This window comes from Diadema antillarum, unplaced genomic scaffold (genome assembly GCF_040938485.1).
Source record: "Diadema antillarum isolate AM-2024a unplaced genomic scaffold, OU_Dant_1.0 seq00001039_RagTag, whole genome shotgun sequence".
NCBI classification, from domain to species: domain Eukaryota; kingdom Metazoa; phylum Echinodermata; class Echinoidea; order Diadematoida; family Diadematidae; genus Diadema; species Diadema antillarum.
The window spans coordinates 991,427-1,016,233 of NW_027271870.1; the positions used below are offsets into that span (position 1 = coordinate 991,427).

Below are 24,807 nucleotides of genomic sequence, written 5' to 3' on the forward strand. Positions count from 1 at the left end.
GACAGACAAGCACACAACCGAAACTTGGCCGATGTAGCATGCACATACCAGTCAGTATCTTGTAGCAGTGTAACAAGAGCCATTGTTCTGTACAGACAGAAATTATAGTCTTTTTTTTTTCTTTCCAGCAAAGATTATGCAGATAAATGATAACTTCTGACACATCACTTCTCCACCTTCCACACAAATATCAATTGTCTTCCAATATCTGACATGACCTGGATCATTAGTCAACACTATACAGCGAGATAACTCAGAAAGTTCAATGCAGATGAAGAAGTAATGACCTGAGGAAAGTAAAGAGATGCCACTTAAACTTCATAAACTCCCCTTCCCACAGCTAAACCCCCATCATCCCTTTGGATAATACAAGGGGACCACAAATTCATCCAAGAAGTCTACACTATTTTGCAGGCTTACATTGCAGATATTATCAGAAAGCCATGCCCACCAAGAGAACATTTATATCACATACATTCATGATTTGGCGGCATGTCAACACACATGTTGAGTTGAGGCAAAAAAAGTAGCTGTACAAAAATTAAATATGCGCATATACTTTTGATACTTTTACTTGTAACTGTGAACAAAAATAAGGTCTCTTTATCCAAAATACACAAAGTATGCACACACACACAGGTCTCCATGGTTACTGTAAGGATACAGGTACCTCCCATACTGCATGGACGTAGGAAAAAATGCTTCAAGTAAATCTGTTCATCGAAAGCTGTTAAGAATATCCTTAACCACTCTGAAACATAAATCAAAGACATGCACATGCTTCTATGTTTCTAGCAGTTGCAATAGTCATACCGTCTTTTTTTTTTTCACTTTTCACTTTTTTTTTTGATTAAATATATGCGTCCTTACTAGTCTTTGTCCTCACTCTGACATATCACATGACAATGATCCACAAGACATCAACCAATCAAAGGTGTCCCTTCAATCACATGATTCCACATGGACCTTTCCTGCAGCGCTTGTTTACGAAACAAAAACTTTGGCAGCATATGCCACATGATGATCAACACACAGTGTATCTCTTCAATGCAAACATGGTCAAACTCCTCACAACAATGCCTTCAGAATGTTCAGATGAGCATTTACCATCAAGCACATTGGAGAGAAAAATCATACCATATAAAGCAGGCAGCACAAGAAAAAAAAAAGAAAAAACTCTCCCAAACTTTGACCAAATCAGAGACTGATCTTGCATCACTTAAATAGCTTTCTGAATAAACTGTTTGGCCAGCCATTTTTTTTTTTTTTCAGAAGAAAATTTTTGATGATAGAATAGGCTTTTAATCTGTCTCTGGGCAAGTTGACACCTTGAAAACAAAGAAAACTCATCCATTTACAAAAGTTGAGCTCTACAGTGTATGGCCGTTGTAACAATAGAAAAGAGACAGCCTTCATACTTGTGCAAGTATAGCTATAGTCAAATAGATGATCATTGTGATGGTTACTTTGAAATAAAAGACTAAAACCAAGAATACCACATTAAAACACAAGGTGTGGGACTAGGACCTGCATCATGCACATTGTACACTACTTTGAGGGACACTGCTTTGCATGTCTCATTTTCCCATCAATTTGTGCATTGTTTGTGGATCATTCCATGAAGTTGGTCATTCATACTATCATACTGGGGGGGGGGGGGGGATCAGAGACATTCATTATTGTCCATGATTACGATTGACCGTGTAAATCAGTATGGCTGCTACCCAAAGTGAGAAGGACAAGGAGGCGGGTATCTACAGAAGGCCCCTGCGCAGCTCTGGAAGAGTCATATTATAATGGCAAAGTAAAAATGTGCTTATACTGTGCACGTGTGAGTGTGTGGTATTACAGTGCATCATTCTGTGTGACTACCCATGCATTAAACAAACAAGCTCTTTGATTCATTATGTAAACTGCTCTTTTCTTTTTTTTTTCCACACAAGCATGTCCAATTGAGGGTAATCCAGGGTAGACTACTGTTTCATCCATGGTTACAATATACCCTAGAACGGGTTCAAGAAAACTGCACATATATCCCTCTATTAACCGACCACACGACAGGCCTGCCAACCTAAAACACAGAAATGATGAGAATTTGGAGCACAATTTGCAAAAATTGGAAAGTTTCATCACTCTACGATGCATTACTTTTAGCAAATGTTTACAAATACAGGACATAAATAAAGCTCATTCCTTTTCTGGATATAAGGTATGTTCCTACAATATCAGAATGGTTGACAGGTACGATATCTGTGTTACAGCATCATAAACCGGAACTATGTTTTTGTATCCTGCTGCCTATAATGAATAACAGAGACACAAGCTTTTTTCATACGCCTCAAAGTCTCAGTGTGAACACACCCTGCCTGCCTGCAATATGAACAAGCCTAGAGTTTTCCTGTCTTGGGGGAGAGATAGTCACATGGTCGACACATTCCTCACCCTCCTGTATGGTAGATGAAGGTATTGCTCTCCCTACATTCAAGCCTCCGTAATTCACACATTACTTATCAAAGATAGGAGGAAAGAGTACAGATGGTGCCTGTTTTAATCAGAAGCCGAGAGAGAGAGGAATACACGGTATGGGGTCACCTCATCGGCACTAAAGTATGTATTCCCTTTTACACGTAGCACCAAAAACAGAGACACACACATGTAAAAAATGATAAATATTTCTTATCAAACATGGATGAATCATGTCAGCAAAACTGAAAGTTTTCAGATTTTGTCTATCAAACAGAACCATGGAAAAAAACAATAATCAAACAGATACTTTTCTGCATCGTTTTGCCACACATCAGAGTTAAGAGAAAGCTCTTCTTGTTTGTCATATGAGAAATCAGGGGATGTAGTTGAGTCAGATGATCAACATCTGATTGTGGATTTCGAATCATTCCATGGACTTTTCACGCTCCACATCCGGTGTTGAGAGATCCCCCTCCGGCACGTGGATCGTCGTGGCAACCGACTTCTTGCGACGCTGTCTTCCCATCCCATTCACAGAGTATGGAAGTCCTTCAAGAGTGTCTGGCGTCTCTTTTCTCCAACATCCATCTGATTCTCGAGATCCTATGGGTCGCATGGAAAGAGAGAAAAATATTCTTAGGAATATAAAATAGCATTGTTTGGTATGTTCCAGAGGGAAGCTTTGCTTCTACTTTACAAGCAAGGTATAGAAAAGTACAGGATGATCCCGATACAATAAACAGAATCAAGAAGAAATTTCCTCACAACAAAGTAAAATCTAAGGTCCAAAATTTGTCATCATCGAAGTCTATGGTGCAAAATTCCCTTCAATTATAACAAAATTTTGATATAACAAAAGAAAACTGCCAGCCCCGAGTACTTCAATATAACAGCAATTGTCTCCATGTAGTTTTCTCAACTGTGACAAGCAGGTCTATCCATTATCCAGCAACAATTGATAATGCTACATGGAACAGCCTTCATAAAAGGGCAAAGCCATCATTTGAAAAGTAACATGATTTCTCTGGGGCATCATTCTGGTCAAATACCGTATACGCCATATATCTAGTGAGTCTAATCTTTCGCCAATCAGGACTTCTCAACAATTTTGCGAGCGGTTAAATTCACCATCAAGGATTACAGTACTGAATGGAGAATATGCATGCACATCGCAATCATATCGGATATGTTTTTGTATGTTGTTAGATTCACAAATAGCCCCCAATTTTAAGAGCAATTCATGAAAGTAAAAACCTTGCAAAATACATGGCTTATACAGTTACTGATTACACTTGTGTCAAAGCTACAAGTACTTTGTAAGTTCCACTTCAATATCTATCATAACAAATTATCTCTACACATATCTCCTCCAATGATGCTTCCATTCAAATTAGCTGTCTTTCCCCACACTTTAGGGAAAGACTGATACAGTATATAGTATCATGTGTAACTCCTATACGAAATCAAATGTTATGAAGGGTCAAAAAGTACAGAGGAGAGGAAAATATCACATCGTTGGAGATCAGTTCCGATCCATGACTCTCATTTTTTTTTTATAGATGAAAAATGAAATTGAAATGGGATAAGTACCCACGAAGTTCATCCCAGGAAGGAATTTACAATTAGGGAAAAAGATTGTAGAAAGTACAGTGTCCCATGACCGTTTCTGATGCCTGCCTAGTATATTTCCTCTTTGGTCTCCATCTCTCCCCTTTCTCTCCCGGCATCTATTTTTTTTTTTCTCTCTCACTCATTCCACTTCTTTATTTCGTTGTTGTTGCTGTTGTTGTGGTTTCCCAATCGACTGGCACCAGTTCTCCCTTAAACTAATTCCAGATGGCAATTGTCCCCTACACAATCTGAGGTCCAGATCAGCCTTGTTGGGTAGCACGTGGTAATTGAGAACAGGCCGCTTTAGCCTTCTATCTCGCAGCGATAAGCGACTGCAGCAGGAAGGGACTGGAGCCGAGAGTGTCGTTCTTTAATAATATACTACAAAATATTAGGAAGAGAAGGGGGGATAAAAGGCCGCCGTGTCCTTCGCTGAAAGAAGCAGACCATGTCGGTCTTTTTATTTTCGTTTTCTATTTTTTGACATACGTAACGCTGCGTGCTGATCTCATATCCATGGCAACCGGTCTCTTCTCTTTGTAAATCAAAAATCTTACAAAAGTAGAGCACCGATTGCTAGCCTTCACTGATGCTGATGCCTTGGTCTGGGGCTACATGTTGCTCAAGGACCTCGGCCTCTGCACATTACAATGGGTATATGATATTCAGTGTCTGTAGATCATTCAGGTACTGTATCTCCACATTACTATCACAGGATGTGTCATACGCATGCTGTCTACCTTCATAAATTATAATCAATGAGCCTGTGTGGTGAAATTGGTTTCATGACATTTGTTCCTGCAACATTTGCTCCCCATGAAATATCTGCATGATAAGCCAAACATAAATTCTACCCACATATGTAACCCTAACCGTAATCCTCATCCCTACATCAAACTAAACCTAAAACCCTACTAAAGATTTTGCTATTAAAAGTTAAATTGCAAGGGAAAAAATCTAACAAAAAAAGCAAAACAAAACAAAACACATAAACATCAACAAGGTACTCAAAATGGGCATACCTACTTTATAGATACATGTAGATCACACTAGAAGTACAGTACATAGAAAGTCAACTGTGTAATATCTGATGCTGAAAATGTTTTGCTCTTCCAACATAATATGACCCTTTAAACAGTATGCATGTATAGAGGTGCCCTGTTCACTACGAATCACAAGCTCACACTGCTGAATATTGTTTACATGTATGGCATCAATTAAACTGTATTCAAACCACATTTATAATGCAACATTAAACCAAGACTCCTGAAATTAGTCCATTTCCGTCAAATTTGTACACTTCAAGATCTGAATGCATCTGTAGGTGTCGATGGATGACTCATATGGATCTGGCTGATGAAGATAAGATGAAAATTTTGTATCGTGTCCAGGAACTGTCCAAAAAAGTGTACACAGGCGCGCAGGGGCTCATGTGCACCCACGATTCGAGTCACAATTCTTGCAAACCTATTTAAACCATCATCACTAGATTCTCACCACATCTATAGAATTAAAAATATATAATACAAGGGAAACTATAGATGCGTAGTCCTTGAATAAGTTTACGATGAGCCTGAGGAAGCCAGAAAGTCTTTTAACTATATTTAACCAGCATGTGGGCAGCTGATATGGCTGGATTTCTCCCAAGATAATGAAAGATACAGAAAGACATCTACAAGGGGGGGGGGGGGGGGGGAATGAGACGGTGAGAGCTGGAAGGAAGAAAAGATTACATGCCAACTACATGTAGGTGTGTGCAGGGTACTATTAAGGGTCTGGAGCTACTTTTAAGGGGGGATAGAACAGGGGGGAAAGAGAAGTGGGGGGGGGGGGGAACCCTTTACCGGAAAAGTCTGCAGAGAGCCGGAGGGTGGTCATGAGCCGTCTCCATGGCAACAAAGCAGCCATGCAAAGTCAAGTCACTGCCCAGTCTGCACTGGCTGGATAGATACATGCAGGGCATATTAACCCCCTTGGAAGGAGGTAACATACAGTGTGAATCGTAACCAAGAGGGTTCTTGTGGAGCATTTGAGTAAAACCTTTAAAATTGAAACACCTGTACACATCACCATAATTCACCAGGTATTACCACAATATCACTTTGTTAAATCACTTCGTTTGTCTGAACATGGACAACAGGACGACCCAAACTAGCAACAACAAATGTATCCAAACTAGTTATCCAGTGTTGTTGTGCATCTTGGTAGGAAAATATGAATTAAATAGATATGAAATATTCTGTCAATTTTAATAGCAACTTTAAGGCAAAAAAAAAAACCCATTAATTTGAATACATTGCTAAACTTGGAAATTCAAGAAATAGCATCTTGTGTCTGTGGCAAAGGAGAACAATATTGTAAACAATTTCGTGCTTTTATTTGTGAGTGTTTCCTAGATTATGAATGCAGTATACCAAACTTCATGGGAGTATTTATTCTTTCCTAGTAATACTTCAAACTTTCTCCCAAACTGAATATCAAGCACATATCATGAAGTGTTGTAGGTGAAGACTATACAAAAAGAATGAAATAAAACAGGTTACAGCCTGTACTAGGAGTCTATGGCCTCAAGAGTACCTTTACCCCTGAACCATTGATTTCTTTGCATCTGTGGTCCACTGAAGAAGTATCACAAAAGAAAAGGAAAAAATATAACATGATGAGTAGCAACATGGACAGATTCTTCAAATAAACTCAGATTCATACTATGACGCATCTTCCTATGAATATGATCCTTTTATAACGTCCCTCCCCCTCCACCCCACATGGCAGGTTCTTATAAATTGTCGGATGACCCCTTCTCACACTCACTTCTAATACTCACACATGAATGATTAAGCCGTCTCGTAAAGATACGACAACTTTTTTGACAATTGAATCATCCTGCCATAAAAAGGCCCTGGATTTTCCTCATCAATTTCTGCTTGTCCACCCCCTTTCTCACTGGCTCTTGCCAACTGTAAAAACAGCTGCATCTTTAATGCATTCTATAAATCCCACTACATTTTTGTTCAACAGAGCATCTTGCCAGCTTTACATACAGCTACGTCTTCATTTAAATTTGACTACATTTTGGTTTAAAGAAGCATCAAGTCAAACCAAACCATCTTCATTCAAAGTAGGATATCAAACTATTCCTGAAAATTCTGACTTTTTTGTATTCTATATTTTCTTCAGGTTTTTTCAGGCATTTCAGATAGGCTTTGAGACAAAAGGGACTGTAAATTTACAATTCTGTGCATGTTGCAGTAACACAAAATGCATCATGTCATTACAACCTCATGAGTCATCATATCCAGTGACAATTAATCATTAATTTTAATTAAAGAGCCCTCCATGTTTGGTAAACAAGGGTCATTACTTCTAAAATTAGAATGGTCTCGTGGTTCCTTTCCATTTAAAACCACACACTTACCGATATAGTTTTACACTCATCCCATAAAGCTTTGTTGGATTCACAATATCAACAGTCATCATTTCCTCTTTTGTTTGGGTTTAACCTTATTGAATTCTCTGCATCGCTGAAAGTGATTAATAGCCTTCAAAGTTCCAAACTTTGTGCATGCATGTGGCTGGATGGGGGGTGGGGGGGGGGGGTGGGGTTGAGGGGTCTGGTCAAATAGCAACCACCTGATTATAGAATAAGATACATCTCTAAAAGACATCTTGAATTATATTCTAGTGTAATATGTTGCAGAATTTAGAAATGTGACATCTTTCAACTACCGTGGCAGAAATAAAAATAACCATCATCTCTTATTAGAAGAAAGGTTTAATAGCATTTTCCAATTATGGAGGCATTTAACCTACAGCGCATGTGTAATATGGGAGGCAAATATCTTCGCAAATTCTTAAGACCCTGTAATATACCGCATGTACATTGTAGGTGTATAGTATTCAATATAATGAAAAGCTCTTAATACCAAATCCTAATCTTTTAGCTCACTTAGAGACTATTTTGTTACTACATCAACACTGCAGAAAAAACAAATGAAAGGAAGAGCATCTTTTGCTCGCAAAGGGAAACACAATTTTGGGCATTACTCTCTGATTCCTATGAGCATTCCATCACAGTTAGCTTTCACAGTAGGAGATGACTTTGCATAGTGGAAAAAAAATGGGACTGATCTGGTTGAAGCTGACAAGATTTTGATCAAACATCAGGAGAGAGAAGTCCCGAAGACATGCGGCTAGCAGACAATCTAGCAGGAGGCGGCCCCTTCAAATTTCCTGCTCATTGCTGAATGGGTGATATGATGGAAGCAGGGAACGGTGAGAGGAGGAGGAGGGGAGGATGGGGGAGGGGGGCAAGAGTGCAACAGGTGGTTTTGAAGGTGATAGGATGAGACAGAATCTTTAAAAAAAGAATGAAAAACTGGCAGTTTTTTGCTCAGCCATTACAAAGCAAAATATCATACATGTTGATCACCTTGGACATGCTTAAAAAAACACAAACAAACAAACAAAAACTTACTGTGGCTAAGCCAGAAATAAATTTTCCTTAGCCACCACCCACTTTGCACATTATATCTCAGAATTAACTGATATTTCATGTCATGTCATCCTGGACACAGAAATATGCCAACTACATACAAGCCATGGTTTCTTAATTTTCCCAAAGTATAAGCCCTCTAGCCAGCTTGCTCTTTTTTCTTTTGTTTTGGTGTGTGAGTGGGTGTGTGTGTGGGGGGGGGGGGGGGAGGATTAAAAATTCTCATCCAAATACAGCTGCTGTATGAAGATGTTACATGTAGTTTCTGTATTGTTGTGCAATGAGAAATGATGATGTCATATTTCCAGGCACAAAGCTTGAATCATGTGACATTGACACTATGCCCTGGCATCGATGTCACATAAATCTGTGCAGATTACATGTTAATACATGCTGACTGGTGTGTGCGATGTCACTGAAAGGACAAGTGCCCTTCCAGAGAAGCAACTTGGAGCAAGTGCAGTAGAATAAAACAGAACAGCACAGGAAAACAATAACAATCATGATGTTACGATCATTTTAAAGTCAGATACTGTATAGGCCATATAATAGCAAGTCCAATTTTTTAATGAATCGGGACTTCCTAACAATTTTTGCGAGCAGTTAAATTCGCGATTGTGGAGTACAGTAGTATCACGTACCTTGCTCATATCAAGGAGGTATGTCATACCTCCTTGCTCATATACTGTGGATTGCGTACCCGTACATGTACTATGCATGCGCTTCGCATTCATGTCGGGATCAGAGTTAATGAATTCACAAATAGCACCAGACTTGCCTAATTCACCAAAATGAAAACCCCTCAAAATATATGGTGTACAGTAGTCAGCTAAATTGAGGTTCTTTGAACATTTCAAAAAAGCCTCCAGAGTTACAGCATTAGGTTAATGGCACGTCTCTATGCTCTTTGCTCAAATGATACTCCTTACTGTGTTTCATTTGCAAATTAATGCATCTGCTAGGGCAACTTTACTCCCCCAATTGGCATGAATGTCTGGAGATGGAATGCCAAAGTGTAGTTATTACTTAATTCCCCTATACCTAAACCCCTATTGAATTACCTTCTGTTGGACTGTACAGCATTGCTAAGATTGGGTACATCGGCCAAATGTTCATAGCTGTTGAAGCTTGGCAAGATATGGCTACATGTCTGAGGGCATATAGGGTAGAATAATATTGGTCATTCAGTCGATTATATAACTGGTCACTGTGTGGACATACGGTGAACCATGCACAGACATCAGCCACATGACCCTGATGATTAGCATGAATGAGCTAAACAATGGAATATTGAGATAGAGCTTGCCACAGCTTCTTCTCTTTTTTTTTTGTTACTCTATCTTTTACAGATCTGCTCCTCCACTACATGTATGTCTTCAATTTAACTTAATAAAATGGTGAGAGATTTCTCGTTGAACCCTTGAGCCCCTCGACCAAACGTAACAGCTTCTCTCCATTGCAATCACTAAAATACCCAGGCGACCCTTATGTGTGGGGGTGTGTTGTGTGTCTGTCTATGTATGGGATGCAGGTGTTTGTGTGTACATGTGTGTTTGTGTGTGTATTTCAGTATTCAAGATTCATTACCTTGAATCCATTTTCTTTCCAAATTTGTTATTTGTTTAGAACGAAGAGTAACAACATCTATGGACCCTCGACTGACGGTAACACAACTTTATAGTCGCTACTAATACTCGCATCACAGAGAGCTTCAAATTGCCTGCGCTTGCAGGGTGTGTATAGAATATTAACCTGTTGATGACTAGTCTTGAGAATACTCGGGCCTGGTGTCTATGAGAAATGCATGTTGTAGCAAAATCAGTCTGTACTCGATGGGTTTACAAGTATCACAGTTTTGGCTTGCAGCAGTTAATTCCCCATGTGAGACCCTGAACAACTTTGATGAGATATCACGTAAGACGCACCCTCACCAGGCTCTGGCACTCTGGAAGACCGTGCACGGGAACTTCTTCTTCACTTCACCGCGTCGATTCAGTTTCTCACGGCTTTAATGAGGAGGAAGAGGGGGTCGGGGTGGAGGCGTGAAGCCACTTAATATATTGAAGCACCAGTCGTTACATTTTAAGAATGTTGTCTGAATTTGACTCATCTTCTTCTCCCTGCCCCACCCCCCGCCCCCTTTCTCCCTCTCCAAGGTACGTGAGTTTCGAGATCCTGCTGCTAAAAATCAGTGATTTCCTTGCCAAGTCATTTTACTGCAAAGCCCAGGTCAAGCTGCTGGGGGGACTCCCTTCCTTAACAGTCACTCTCGCAAGAAATTTGCAATCTCCTGAAATCATGAAAAATTCTTTAAAAAAAAAGAAATTGAAAATTCCCCCAAGTGGATATGTGGTTTTCATGAGACCGGACCATTTATTTTAAGAGCAATGTTGAAAAGCAGAAGGGGGAAACCGGTTATCAAAAGTGCAGGATTAAAGCGCCAATAGAAGCAGCTAGGTCTGAACCTAATCCTACACAACAGTTCAAAAGTTTTCCAATGCAAGATTAAATACACAGGTACTTGCAGAAGATTATAATCTATTCCGTCCACAGCTTTGTCTTTTAGAATAATCGTTTTCTACAGAAAGACTGAATTTGACATGCAATCTGCCATCACCACAGCCACAAGACATCTTCAAGATGTTCCAACTGTCTGAGGATGATATCTACAATGGGTGCATTTTGGACTTATCACCTTTAACAAGTACAAAACATATAGTTTGTTAACCTTCCTTCATTTGTAATACAAAAATATCAAAATGCTAGACTGCGAACACGCGGGCATGCGGTTACAAACAACCTCTTCACAACATGATGCCAAATGGGCCACACATCCTAGAATCCCGCAAGAAGCGATCTTTATCGGACCTTATCGGGCCAGCATCTGTTTTCGGCGGAATATTAGATTTGCATCAAATGCCCACACAATGCAGAAAATAAGCGCACGCCAACGTTATCCTGTGCTCATGCATGCTTTGACAGTACCGGTGAAAATCTCACTCACCGACGACAAAATAGGGTCTGCCATCATAGACTATCAGCTGCACTAACCCTCCTGGCCCCATCATACCAAAGTGTAATTGGCTTTGAATACATACAAGTACATTGTACCTGTTGGTGCTGATAGAGTTAAACAACCTTCTGGGGGGTGTTTCATCAACTTTTGTCAGCGCTGACAACTTGAATCACCATAGTAACAGTCAGTGACCACAGCATCTCAGCCAATCAAAACCAAGAATTTTGCTGAAATTGTCAGTGCTGACAAACGTTGATGAAACACCCCCCTGATCTAAATTGTTATTTCTTTGCATGTTTCCCTTGCCTTATCATACAACAGGCCATTTCTGCAATGTATCGCGATTCATGTATGTTTTCTTGTCCTACAGCCAGGTAACAAACCATTTTAGTCACCTGCTCCCTCCAATAGGCTGCGTTCGTTACATATTCAGATTTTATACATACCTTTTAAACAGAGGATGTTCTTGACAGCCTGAAAGCTTGTCTGAGGCTTGTCGGACATAGCAACAAGTCACATATGAAAACTGGTTTCCAGCAATTGAATTTCATTAAAGAAGTACAGGTTAATGGATAGCTCATCTCTGTAGCCATGTTCAGACGTATTTCTAGTCGAAGTAAAATTTTATGGCGCAGCAATTAAAATTAAAATTTATACTTATCTTACCACGACCCTGTGTCCACACGACGGTCGTGGGAAGAAACTCCGACCAATTTACCACGGTCTTCGAGGGGATCACCGTGGAGGGTCAGTGTAACTTCCGGAAGTGGTAGCGTCGACTATACGATTGTCTTTTACCAGCGGCATTTGTCTTCTCCATTCTTGTTGATGGAAGTTTCGAGTGCTAGCAACTTCGTCGCGATCGACTAGGTGAGAATTGCACTACACGCGCACGTGTACTGGCAAAATGTCAACATTGCGATTTGACCCCGGAAGTTTTACCTAGGTCGTAAGGTATGTAAGTTCATCGATACTCCGAGGGCTTGTCTGCACGGGTAATTTACTCCGACCGGCTAGTCGTGGTAGCGAGATACTCCTGAAAAACTCAGGAGTACCTTGGTCGGAGGAAGAAGTCGTGGTAAGTTCCTCCGACCGGAGGAAGTTACCATGACCTTGTTCAGACAGGCACTACTCCAACCTTTCCTCCAAAGTTACTCCGACCAAGCTTCCTCCAACTCTTCCTCCAAAGTTACTCCGACCAAAACTGCCCTCGTCTGAACACAGCTATTGTTTCCGGGAATGAAACATCCATAAATTTGAATACATTACAAAAACGACCTATTATGTTTCTCAGGCAGGAATCAAGTTAACATTCAGCAGTCGTTGTTTGGTAGGGCTAATTTTGTGGTTGTTAAGGCAATCTTTTGTGAACAGAGCAGTAGAATTTGAGTACATTACATAAACAGCTTGTTGCAATGTCACATCCATGGCCACAGTGCTTGCACACTGCGTGCTAACAGAAGACCGCCATAATGTCACAACTGCACACGGCCATAACTTAAGCACTTTTCACACTTGTGTTTCTTAACCCCATACTTTCTCTGACCCAGGACTATCGTTAATCCCGTACCAATTTTTTCAGCTTTTTACACTTGGCAATAAATCCCGTACTAAGATCTTGTCCTGGGCTAAAGAGAAAACTGACCCTTTTACACTTGTATAATTAGTCCAGCACTATGTGGGGTTCTGGCTTTGTCTCCGTCACTTAGCCCAGGATTATTTCTTCATTCTGTTTACACTCGCTTGCTTGGCACCGCAATTGCGGGGTTAGCACCGCAATTGCAGTGCTAACTCTGCTTTTTTGCAGGGCCAGATAGTACGGGATTATCTGTGGGGCTAGCCCACTTTAGCAAAAACAAGTGTAAACAGAAAGTGGGCTAAGGAAAGTCCAGTACCAACGGTGGGGCTAAGGCCCCCCCCCCCCCTCCTTAGCCCCACCGTTGGTACGGGACTAAGCAAAATTTTGCAAGTGTAAAAAGCCCTTTAGACTTGAGTACCCTGGATACTTCCCATTCATGTTCAAGGGGTATTCAATGTTTAAAGGCTATCAAGATCAGCACATTCTTGTCAGGGTAAACAGTAGTTACATTCAGACAGGATCCTTACCCCTCCATGATAGGCTAACTTTGAGTATAATCTCTATGGGGCACCAAGTGTTGCACGGTCAATTTCATTAAGAAATCAGTCATTTCACCGACAACATGGCCATTTCATTACAAAATGACCGATTTCGTGACAAAATGACTGATTTGTGACGAAATGGCAATTTCCTAACAAAATAGAATGAGCAACACTTGGTGCCCCGTAGAAGTTATCCTTGAAGTAAGCTTATCCTCGAGGTTAAGAATCACTGTCTGAACGTAACTCGTATACGTGTTCACTCTCATTTCTAAGAAAGTCAACAGATATTCTCTACCATTAGGAAGATGTTCACAAGAAAAAAATAAATGCCTGCAATAACAGAAACATTATTACCAAGTTTTTTATGACACTTTTCATCTACTTTATGTAAATTTCTTGTGCTAACCTAAAGTGTGACATACAAAAAGATAATATGAAAATACTAGAATAAACCAAAACAGTCTGAACTATCCATACTGTAAAAAAGTGGTAGAATTTTGAGCTGCTTAAAAGCAATTTCATGAAATAAATCAGACTTTTGTATCACCATCTGATCTATTAGAATACAGTAAAGTTCAAATTTTGAAAGAGCAAACATTTTGAAAAGAAAACTCTGCATAATATGTGATGAAGAAATGAATAAAAAAAAAGATTAATATATGAACTGCAGAACATTACTCGAAAAACACACATTACTTGAAAAACACACATTACAGCCATATTGCTCAAAATTAATGTCATGATCCGTTATACACCACTCAAATTTTCAAATTCATGTCTGTAGAGCCAACTGCAGATCCTTACAGGGTCCTGGGTAGCCATCCCCCAACCCCAACCTACCCCAACCTACCTCTGGTCTATTGGTTTCTACCGTAAACAGGACAGCATCCTGCAATAATCAATCTCTAATCAGCACTGAGCGGATACCATAACTTGGACAAACAGATTAATTCCTACCTACAATTGTATGAGGCACCAAAGCTGAAAAAAAAAAGTAGGAAAAAAAAGAAAATGTAAAAAAAAACAACAACAACAACCCATGCCAGATATCCAGATCAATTAAATTTGGAAGTTATTCAGGGTTAATACCAGTATGCCCATGACGGGTGCAATTAACTGCCTCAACCTCAGAGGGGAAGTTTGGGAATATGAAATCCAGATAAGAGCTGGTCTCTGGGACTTCTTGTCGCCATACTTCTTATCAAGGCATCAGCTTTAACCTTGGACACTCTTACCCGTACCGCTCTAACCGCACTGTACATTAGTTCCCTGGGTTAGGCCACAGGTAACACTTTTAAGTTTTCTATCAAGCACCTGTTTGTAAAGAGCTAATGCAGGATTTTTCTCTCTTTTAGTTGCTATTAAATTTGCTAGTGCATTCTTTTTGGAGTGCCCCCCCCCCTTTAAAAAAAAATGATTTGACTGTCATCTGCTGCTGATATCTCTGTGAGATACAATGGATGACATTATGTATCTCTGAGATTCAGGCCCCCCTGCATTTAATCTGTTCCAACAAAGCAAAACCAAGATGATAATTATCTGTAGACCAGCTCAAAACTGACCTAATCTCTGGATTATGAGGTCGACATCGCGTGAAGTTGACAGGTGTACACCACAAATGCTCAGATCAACCACAGAGGAAGACTAGGCCGAGGGGGATGGATACCAAGGGCGGGGTGAGGTTGTCCTCTCTGCTCCATCGCTACAGAATCGGTTGATCGGGGAACAGCGATCTCGATTAAACTCCTTCCTCACCATTCTCGCCGCATCAGCTCAAATGTTTCTCACCGCAGGGGAAGAGTTCTCTTTATGTTTCTCAAAGCACAATATCATATTTGCCTACGTGGGGATTTGTAAGATCATGTTGAAGAAGGGGTATGGGGTCCCCCTTTCAGGACATTCCTTTTATCACGAGATTTGATCAATCATGCGGAGGAGATTCAGCCAAAAGCCATGCAGTGATTCACCAAACCACAGTTTATCTCTACCTGCCCCACGCACATGGGTCAAAATATGATGGAGGTGATTCCCGTACAATCAGCAGAATCCTGGAAAATACAAAAGCTACGGGAATGTGCCGATATCAGGTGCAACTAATTATGCATTATCATAATTGGATCGTTGGCTGTGGAAAAATACTGGCCTAGGATTGACAATGGTTGCTGACACGACCCTAACACCAATGTTCTCAACTGCGGACCACCTTGCCTAGCCCTTGTAATAGTGTACCATACTGATTGCATCAGCTCTCAGGGTGAAGCATTACACAGCCTTCATATTGGGCATACTGTGCAATAATGTTAAATCTGCTTATTTACCAAAGTTTAATTTTTCTCAAAGGTAGAAGCATGGAAACTGCTATTGCAAGCTTTCTCTCAACCTGCCATGGACAAACTTGATACTTACTCCTGACACTAACTTCAATAGGTTCAGGAGAAGATTTGTAAGATTCCTTGATTTGGATATTTTGTCTCCCCCCCAAAAAAAACAAACACAACAACAACAACAAAACCACACACACACACACACACACACACACACAGGCATTGTGCCCCTGAGAATCCCTAAGTGGAACATAGAGCCCATTCATACAAATATGTATTCTATCACTCTAGTACTCCATGAAGATGTGAAATTTGGGCCCTAAGATGGACCCCCCCCCCCCAAGGGGGGGGGGGGAATATCCTAGGATTTGCCATGAATAAAATCAATACTATCTTAGCTTTATCACTTTTGGTTCTAGAAAAGAAGATTTTAATTTTCCGGGGGGGGGGGGGGGGGGGGGGGGGGGGAGGCACAGTGCCCACGTGAACAATTGAGATCCTGTCCCCCTAAGGGATGCTACCTGTCAAGTTTGGTGAAAATTTGTCATGGGGTTTTCACGAAGAAGAAAATTTAAAATAAAGTTAACAGATGATAGACGACACGTGACAAAAGATGAATGATCGCAATGGCTCACTTGAACCTTTGGCTCAGATGAGCTAAATAGGGTAATGCAAGAGTGTGATACATGACGACTTAAAGAAAGATGCTCTTCTGATAAACAAGGAACCAAACAAATCTAGTTCAAGACTCTTGAGAGTGTATTGCATAACAAGAGATTCATGGTATCTTTTGGTTTTCTGTTCACAACCTGCCTCCATGCTATTGCTGCATTTGAGTAGTGAAGACAATTCCAGAAAATAGCAAAAGCGAAAAAAAAAATTTAAAAAAATTGCAAAGGGAAGATACACATCATTTACATAATCAAAAATTACTGATCAAAATATTTGAGGGTAAATTAACCTAGCTGTACTGTGCAGTCCAACTTGAAATTACGAGGAGGACTTGAAAAGCGGAGATTACCCCCGGCAATGGCGGCACAGTAATGCCTGAATTAACTTAATGATTTATCCATCGTGACACGCTGCCGAGCGAAGAGAAAGACAGAAAGAGAGCAGAGGAGAAGAGTAGAAAAAGAAGGAGGGGGAAAGAGAGAAGGAGAGAGACAGAAATTGGGAGAGGGAGGGAGAGAGGCATCCCGTTTTGATTTTATGCAGAGCACATGGGTGGTGCTGCACATGACGGTTAGTTCATGATGTTGTGCTCTAAACACACAGCCCGTTGCCTAGCAACCGGCCTTATACATTCACTGGGAAGGGGGGTGGGGGGAGGTGAATTCTGTGCTTTGGTAAGTCCCGGGTGAAGGAGTGGGCATGAATCACCACAGTCCCCAGTGAAGGGTGCTCGGGGTTTTCCGAAGAAAAATAGCAGGTGAAACTGGATACATTTAAGACATATATTTCTCTGACTTTTCTCTCTCTCTCTCTCTCTCTCCTCCTCCTCCTCATTCTGATCTACGATCTCTCCATGAGCCGCTGCATCCCGCGATCAACAGCCGAGATGTCAGCAGACTCACAATCGCGCTGATCTTGTTTATACTGATTGCTATCACAGGCCAGCGAGTAGAAAAAAAAAAAAGAAGAAGAAAAAAAAAAAGAGGAGTTGGACCGACTTTGGACGGCTGGGGAAAAAAATACACAAAACACAAATGGGAAGGCAGTGATAAGGACAGGATGGGAAACCAAGACGTCCTTGTTACTTTGTACATCATTAATCCCAAGGCGGTCCATAATGCCTGTTAAATGTCACTTTAAGTCTATATCTACAATCGAGCGTTAAATGTCACTTTAAGTCTATATCTACAATCGAGCGCCGAATAAAGAGGAAATTATTCAATGTACAGTATGACTGAAACTGGGCTTTCACTTCATATTGACACACAGACACACATACACAAATACGTGCGATAATTTGCATGCAAAATTTCAAGGAGTAGGAGCATTTATTATGCTATCAAAACGGAACTCCTCCCACATATTTGCCTCCTCCCCTCCCCGTCCCCCCCCCCCCCAAAAAAAAAAAAATAGTTATAAATTTCATTGACACAAAGGACAAAACGTGTTAATTCTTTAGGCTACTCCATTCAAACTGATTCTTTCCTATGGTCCAATCGATTGAACCATTGGGAGACACCAACCTCAAAAGGGGTTTAGTTTCTTGTAGCAATGCTACCTTGCATAACAATAGACTTCACTCATATTTCTTTTAAATTAATACAATGACAGGTAACCATTGTTAAGTACAACACTCCTTCCCACATCATCAACCTTCATCTTCCCCCTTCATGAACTCAAAGAATTTTGAATGGCATTCTTGATTTCTCTTCATTTTGCTTGATACTATTAAAATAATCACAAGCACACATCTACAGTGTATTCCCCCTCTACAACCCCTCCCCACCCCCCAAAAAACTCAAACTACTCATCCAAAGATTAGGTCAAATTGGATATCAGCAATGTAACTGATGATGCTTTCAGCAATACCTATTACTCTTCAAAGTTGATCCAAAAGATTATCCTAAGATGCCCTTTGAAATATTTACATGACTTCATCCCACTTTGATGAAATACTGGATTATTCATTGCAAACCGAAGCAATGTAAATACACTCATGTGCCACACAAATCTTAAATCAATACAGGAGCTGCTGTCGTCACTAGCACTCGTTAACTCTGACCAGCAGGTAACACAACCTTTCCAGATGAACAACTTCCCTATTGCAGGGAGATGTTTTGCTCTCAAAACCATGTTCCGCAACGGCCAAAGCACTCCGCGACAAACATCAGGAAATCGAAATTAGACAGCCAAAGTAATGCTCGCACGCCAGAGGCATACACCTTCCTTCATTTCTAATTCTACTTTCAATTAAAAGTGAAATAAGCAGCAATTCACACTTGATAATCTTGAAATGTACTTCGCATCATTAAAGAATGGACAGTTTAATCTTTAGAACTCATTTGGCAACCACTTGAAAACACTCAAATTACCTTATGAATACTATGTTCAATGGAATGCACACATATTTCATGTAATATTATCAATTTTCATCACCTTCCTTGACTGCCAGACCATTACCGTGTAACAACATTTTTTTATAAAAAGTCACTGCATTTCAGATACATTTCTACCTTCACATAGCTAAATATATCTGAGTCCTCACACAAGTACAGTGTGATGCATGAACAATATGGTTGAAACAAAGCCATTTCGTAGATAAGCCATCATTTACATGCACTCGTTTCCTTTTGAAAAGGCATACATTCCTTCCCAAGATATGGCTGTCATCCACACACAGTAAAGTACACACATCCTGCCCTGAACTTTTGAAGGCTATGAATTATGAGTGACATTTTCCCGACATATTTCCCTCACAGTCCTTCTCATTTACCTGTTGACAATATTCAGGGCTGCATTCGAGTGCCAATAGACATGCTTAAATTAGGAGGTTGGGGGGGGGGGGGGGGGGAGGCTCTCCAATGGCGTCATTCATCAAATCATGTGACTGATATTGCCGAGGAAGTTTCTGGATCAGTATTGGGAAGATTGGGGCACAACGTCAAGGTTAAAGTTTTTGTTGTTCTGCATCTGCAACTGCATCCTGCCACTTAAATATATATTGATAGGATAAAAAGAGCATTAAATGATTGCAACAAAAATGCGATCAGATTCTGATCAAGGGAATACATCGAAGGAGAGATAAGCAATCACTAATGAGATGAAAAACAGAAGCACAAATTCAGAGAAAATATGAGCCAAGTTTGATCATGATTGAAGAGATGACAGTGTACATGTCAGTGATATTATCTCAGATGGTGCTCATTCAGTACCTTAAATTTATTGCTATGATCAGATGATTTTAAAGGACAAGTTCACCTTCATAAACATAAGGATTGAGAAAATGCAACAATATTAGTAGAACACATCAGTGAAAGTTTGAGGAAAATTAGACAATCGATGCAGAAGTTATGAATTTTTTAAATTTTTGTGTTGGAACCGCTGGATGAGGAGACTACTACAGCTTGTGAGTCATATGCGTACAACAGTATAAAGAAAATGTAAAAGAAAATTCAACATATTTTCACTTTTTTCGCATAATAAAAGAGCACTTGACTTGCCTCTTTCTAAAGGCAGGGGGAATAATATTACCCATAACATTTGTCGGTAACGAGTCAGGGGAATGTGTACTTTTTTCAAAAGATGGAATTTTGTGAAATTCTCTTTATATTTTCCTTATATTGTTGTACGCATGTGACATCTAAGTTATTCATACACTGCAGTAGTCTTCTCATCCAGCGGGGTACTGCACAAAAACTTCAAAAATTCATAACTTTTGAACGGATTGTCTGATTTTCCTCAAACTTTCAATGATGTGTTCTACTAATATTGCTACATTCTCTCAATCCTTATGTTTATGAAGGTGAACTTGTCCTTTAATGTCAGTTGTGGTATTGGTCTTAACTGAGTGTTACACGGAAGGTAAGAGTGAAAATATTTTCACTCAGCTCACTGAATTCAAGCTGTATAATCTGTCATGTATTTTAAATTTAATGTTTGATAAATGAGGAGTGCATTTGGGTGAAATTTTGATAGTGATGTATTGCAAATGGGGGAGCTGCTTTAAAGACAGCTTCATGGTCAGATCTTCTCAGTGAAGGGTCAGAGACAGATGTCAATCAATCAACCTTGGCTTGCAGTGACCCCTTACAGTGTCCGTCCCCGCACGACGGAGAAAGCAGGACATCAGCCTCTGGAAATGGTCACAGTATCCTTGACTTCAGTCATAGAGAAAGGCAAAACCGATGAGACATGTTTGCCACATACAGCAATTACCACCAGAGGAGGACAGCCATTTTATCAGCTCTGCACACGTCCACACTCCCAGAAAATTAAAATGACAAAACAAAAGCACAGTGAGTAGGGAATATCTGTTTAATACAGAGTCGTGTATGTCCCATTCATGCCTTATATCCATGAAGCAGTATCACTACACAGGTGCAAAAGAGGTGAGCATCATCAGATGATTACCCACTCTTATTTTCTCTTGATTTCTTTATACAGATTTTGTATGTAATCCATGTACAATTATGTACCACTGTAAAACAGGAAAAACATCCAGATTTGTTTGCTTCCCCCCCCCCCCCCCCATCAAAGATCGCACTGAAAGTTCACCGGTAATTAATTACTATCCATACGTCAACCTGTGCTAAGCATCATGTGACTCATTCTATTTCAAGTCAGGGTAAATAAATATAGCCAAAATTCCCCTTTCGATTTCATTTCTGTACTGTGCTGGGGGGGGGGGGGGGAGGGGGAAGGGGGCTATGAATCATCATGTGTATTCAAGATTCATCTGAGGTTGATGACAGTGAATAAAAGTTCGGGAGCTATGAGTTCACCTTTCGGTTCCCAACGACACGACGGGTAAGCAATGTGGCACAAGGATGATTAAGAAATGAAGGTCGCGCATCCAATATAACCCTAGTTCCTACTGCACACTGCAACAAGGGGGATCAAAATCAACAGAAAGGAGCTTGGCTAGGTGACTCACAAGGATAAAAGGTCGTAACATTCTACTAGTGGTTAGATTATCACATGAAAATACAGAATAATAGTGGGGAGGGGCAAGGTTGATAGATGCAAACATGATTGTATCTTGATGTTTCACAACATCTGAGTTTCATAATTAGGACAGTGAAAGTGGTTTCAAAAATTCCTCTGAAATGACTAGCCATGGAATCTCCATTTCTCACATTATAACTTACAGAACAGTAGCATGGGAGAGTCTTTTGTGAATATACTTTGAGAGATGAGAGAGAAACAGAGAAAGAGGGATGGATAAACCACACCCGTTTCACTAATTTCTTTCTGGTATAGCTTCATCTCGGCAGTTGTTGCTGTTAGAATTGAAGTCCCAGGGGATTAGCAACATGACAGATTTGAGTTTGGATGGTTACGGCAAGAGTGAAGTGCAAGGGTAATCAACAAAATGAGCACCACCAGGTATAATGCATAGGCATGACATGTTACCAACAGTGCTGCCAAACTCAAAGGGGCATTCATACATCCCTTACAGAGGAATTCCCTGATTTCCAACTTTATAAACAAAATATTCTCCTTTCTATCTACTAGAGACATCACTAGGACACAATGCTCTAAACAAAATAATTCTCCTTTTTATCTACTAGAGACATCACTAGGACACTATGCTCTAAACAAAATCATTCTGCTTTTTATCTACTAGCGACATCACTAGGACATTATGCTTTCTAATTCCACGAAAGGCAAAGAAACATCATCATTTCTTGCAATTCTTTGAAAATTTTCAGTTTTCTTTTATTTTGCGTGGAGAGAAGTAAGTAGCATTATGACAGAGACATCATAATTATGTATCTAACCAATTGTTACCTAGACCAGTCAGAAGGAAAACCCTGCTGCATGATAGAATTACAATCTAATAACCATGGTTTGTGTCATTTTGTCTGTTTTGCTTTTTGTTTTTGCTTCTTTCATATGACTACAGATCTACTGTACAGCTATACAACAGTTATGATTCCAATAAACTCACTCCTTGGGATAAATTCTCCTGTGACATAAAATCATTCAGATCCGTGCAAGTCCCATCTCGTGCACACCCTTTCCTTAAGCTCCTCCTCCATCCCTCCCTCCACCCCTCCTCTGACTCTCTTCTACACCTCCTCCACCCATCTTCCACCCTTCCTCCACCCCTGCTCTACCCCTCCTCAACCCCTCTTCCAACAGTCCTCAGCCTCTCTTCCTCCCTTCTTCCACTCCTCTTCCAACTCTCCTCCACCCCTCTTCCAACTCCTCCACCCCTCTTTTGCCCCTCTTCCACCCCTCCTCCACCTCTCTCCTCCGCCTCTCTTCCACCCCTGCTCTACACCTGCTCTACCCCTGCTCCATCCCCTTTACCCTATCCCTTGTTAATGTACTCACCCCTCTGTCATACGTTTCCGCCCTCTCCACTTTCCAGGAGAGATCCTCAATCTCCGCCTCCAGCTGAGCCTGCTGGTACTCAAACAGCTTCTTGCGTGGCCCGCTGTCCATGAAGTAGGCGTAGGGGTATGTGTACTGAAGAGTATAGCGGCACTGCCATGCAGAAAGGAGGCACAGATGTAACATGGAAAACATATCAAGGGTAGATGGAGATATGGCAGACTAAAGCTACAGTGAATTTAAGATGGTTTTGAAAGGGTAGCAAGAGAGCATTAAAACCTATACAATCCCAGAAATCACATTCTTGTGATTTGGTGCTTTATTGCTTTTTAGGATGATTTTTACAATTCATTGCATTTCATACAGTGGAATAAAATTTCCTGATTTACTTGATTCCTTTTTTTAATGTCATTTATCATAACTTGGTAAATATGGAGGATTATGACAACCTTCTAAAATTGCTAAATTTACAATTAATTCCTAAATTTGCAACACATTTGAAAGGATTAAAGTTGATATTCACCTCTACAATTGGTAATTTTTCTGATTTTGTTCAGATCTATCAGATTTAATCCAAAGATGAGACACACAGTAAAATTCAGAGTTGCCAAAATAATGAAGACAAGATAATTTCTCAAGTGAAAAAAAAGCTCCCATACTCGATGGGTTAGTATGAGCAAATGTAGGTAAATGTGAGCATAGAATGAGAACAGGAGATATATGGGAAGGGGAAGCAGTATATCTTTTCCCTGAAGAACTACAGTAATGAGCTCATCAGTACTTCACCAACTCCTACTGAATATATTTCAATATTTGGAATCGGTCTGCATGCATTACCTACAGCTACAGGGGAAATCCCTGGGAGCAGACTTTGATATATATGTACAGTAAAAGTAGAAATTTTCAAGGTGCATAAATTTTCATGCATTTTGCGCGACCAGAAACCAGAGTGAATATAAAAGCATGCAAATATTTGTGCCTGTTATATGTACCGCTTTGTACATTGTAATGTCTTGATTCCAGGGAATTAAAACATTTGAAATTCATCTAACTCAGCAGAGTGCAAAAAATTACTTGAGCAAAAAATAGCCACTCTTTACAGTATGCATAAATTTGAATACATTAGTAAGATCGGTGTATTCACCTTTGCCAGCAGTGCAGCAGCATCTAGGAGGTATTGCCAGTCTATCCATGTGCCCATATTGTTCATCACTTTATCCTCTATCCTCTCGTTGATCTTCCTGAGGGTCTGTGCCTCCAGACGAAGACTCTTTGAATGGTTCTCCCACTGCAATGAGAAAGAGGATGGAGGGATGGAGGGATGGAGAGGACAGAGAGAGAAAGAAAGGGAAGGAGGAAGAGTAGAAAAGAGAGAGGGATGGTAGGAAGGATAAAAGAGGGTAGAGAAGAAAGGAGAGGTCAAACAGAAGGAGCGGGAGACAGGGAGGGAGAGAAGGTAGGAGGTAAGGAAGGAGATGAGAGGATAGAGAGGGAAGAAGAGGGGAAGAGGGAGGGAAGGAAAGTAGCAAGGATAAGAGAGGATAGAGAAGAAAGGAGAGGTCAGACAGAGAAGGAGCAAGATGCAAGGAAGGTAGGAAAGAAGAAAGATGAGAGGATAGAGAAGGATAAAGGGGGAAGAGGGAGGGAGGAGGGATGGTAGAAAGGAGAAAGAGAAGGAATGGAAAGAGAAGGAGAGGGAGGGAAGGAAGGGAAGGAGAAAGAGAAGGAAAGGATAGAGAAGGAAGGAGAAGGAGAGAGGGAATGCA

The 24,807-nt window shown here is 40.4% G+C and overlaps 1 protein-coding gene across 1 annotated transcript in view; it reads right to left on the reverse strand.

Annotated features, from left to right (window-relative positions):
- Nucleotides 1-1,388: 1,388 nt before the first annotated feature.
- Nucleotides 1,389-24,807, reverse strand: part of LOC139742963 (E3 ubiquitin-protein ligase ARIH2-like) — a 50,893-nt gene continuing 27,474 nt past the window's right edge. Inside the window, exons 11-13 of the mRNA XM_071653471.1 lie at nt 24,186-24,329; nt 23,042-23,194; nt 1,389-3,069 (exon numbers count right to left, since the gene is read on the reverse strand). Coding sequence (XP_071509572.1) covers nt 2,998-3,069; nt 23,042-23,194; nt 24,186-24,329 — 369 coding nt within the window. The 3' untranslated portion in view covers nt 1,389-2,997. The remainder of the gene's footprint in view (nt 3,070-23,041; nt 23,195-24,185; nt 24,330-24,807) is intronic.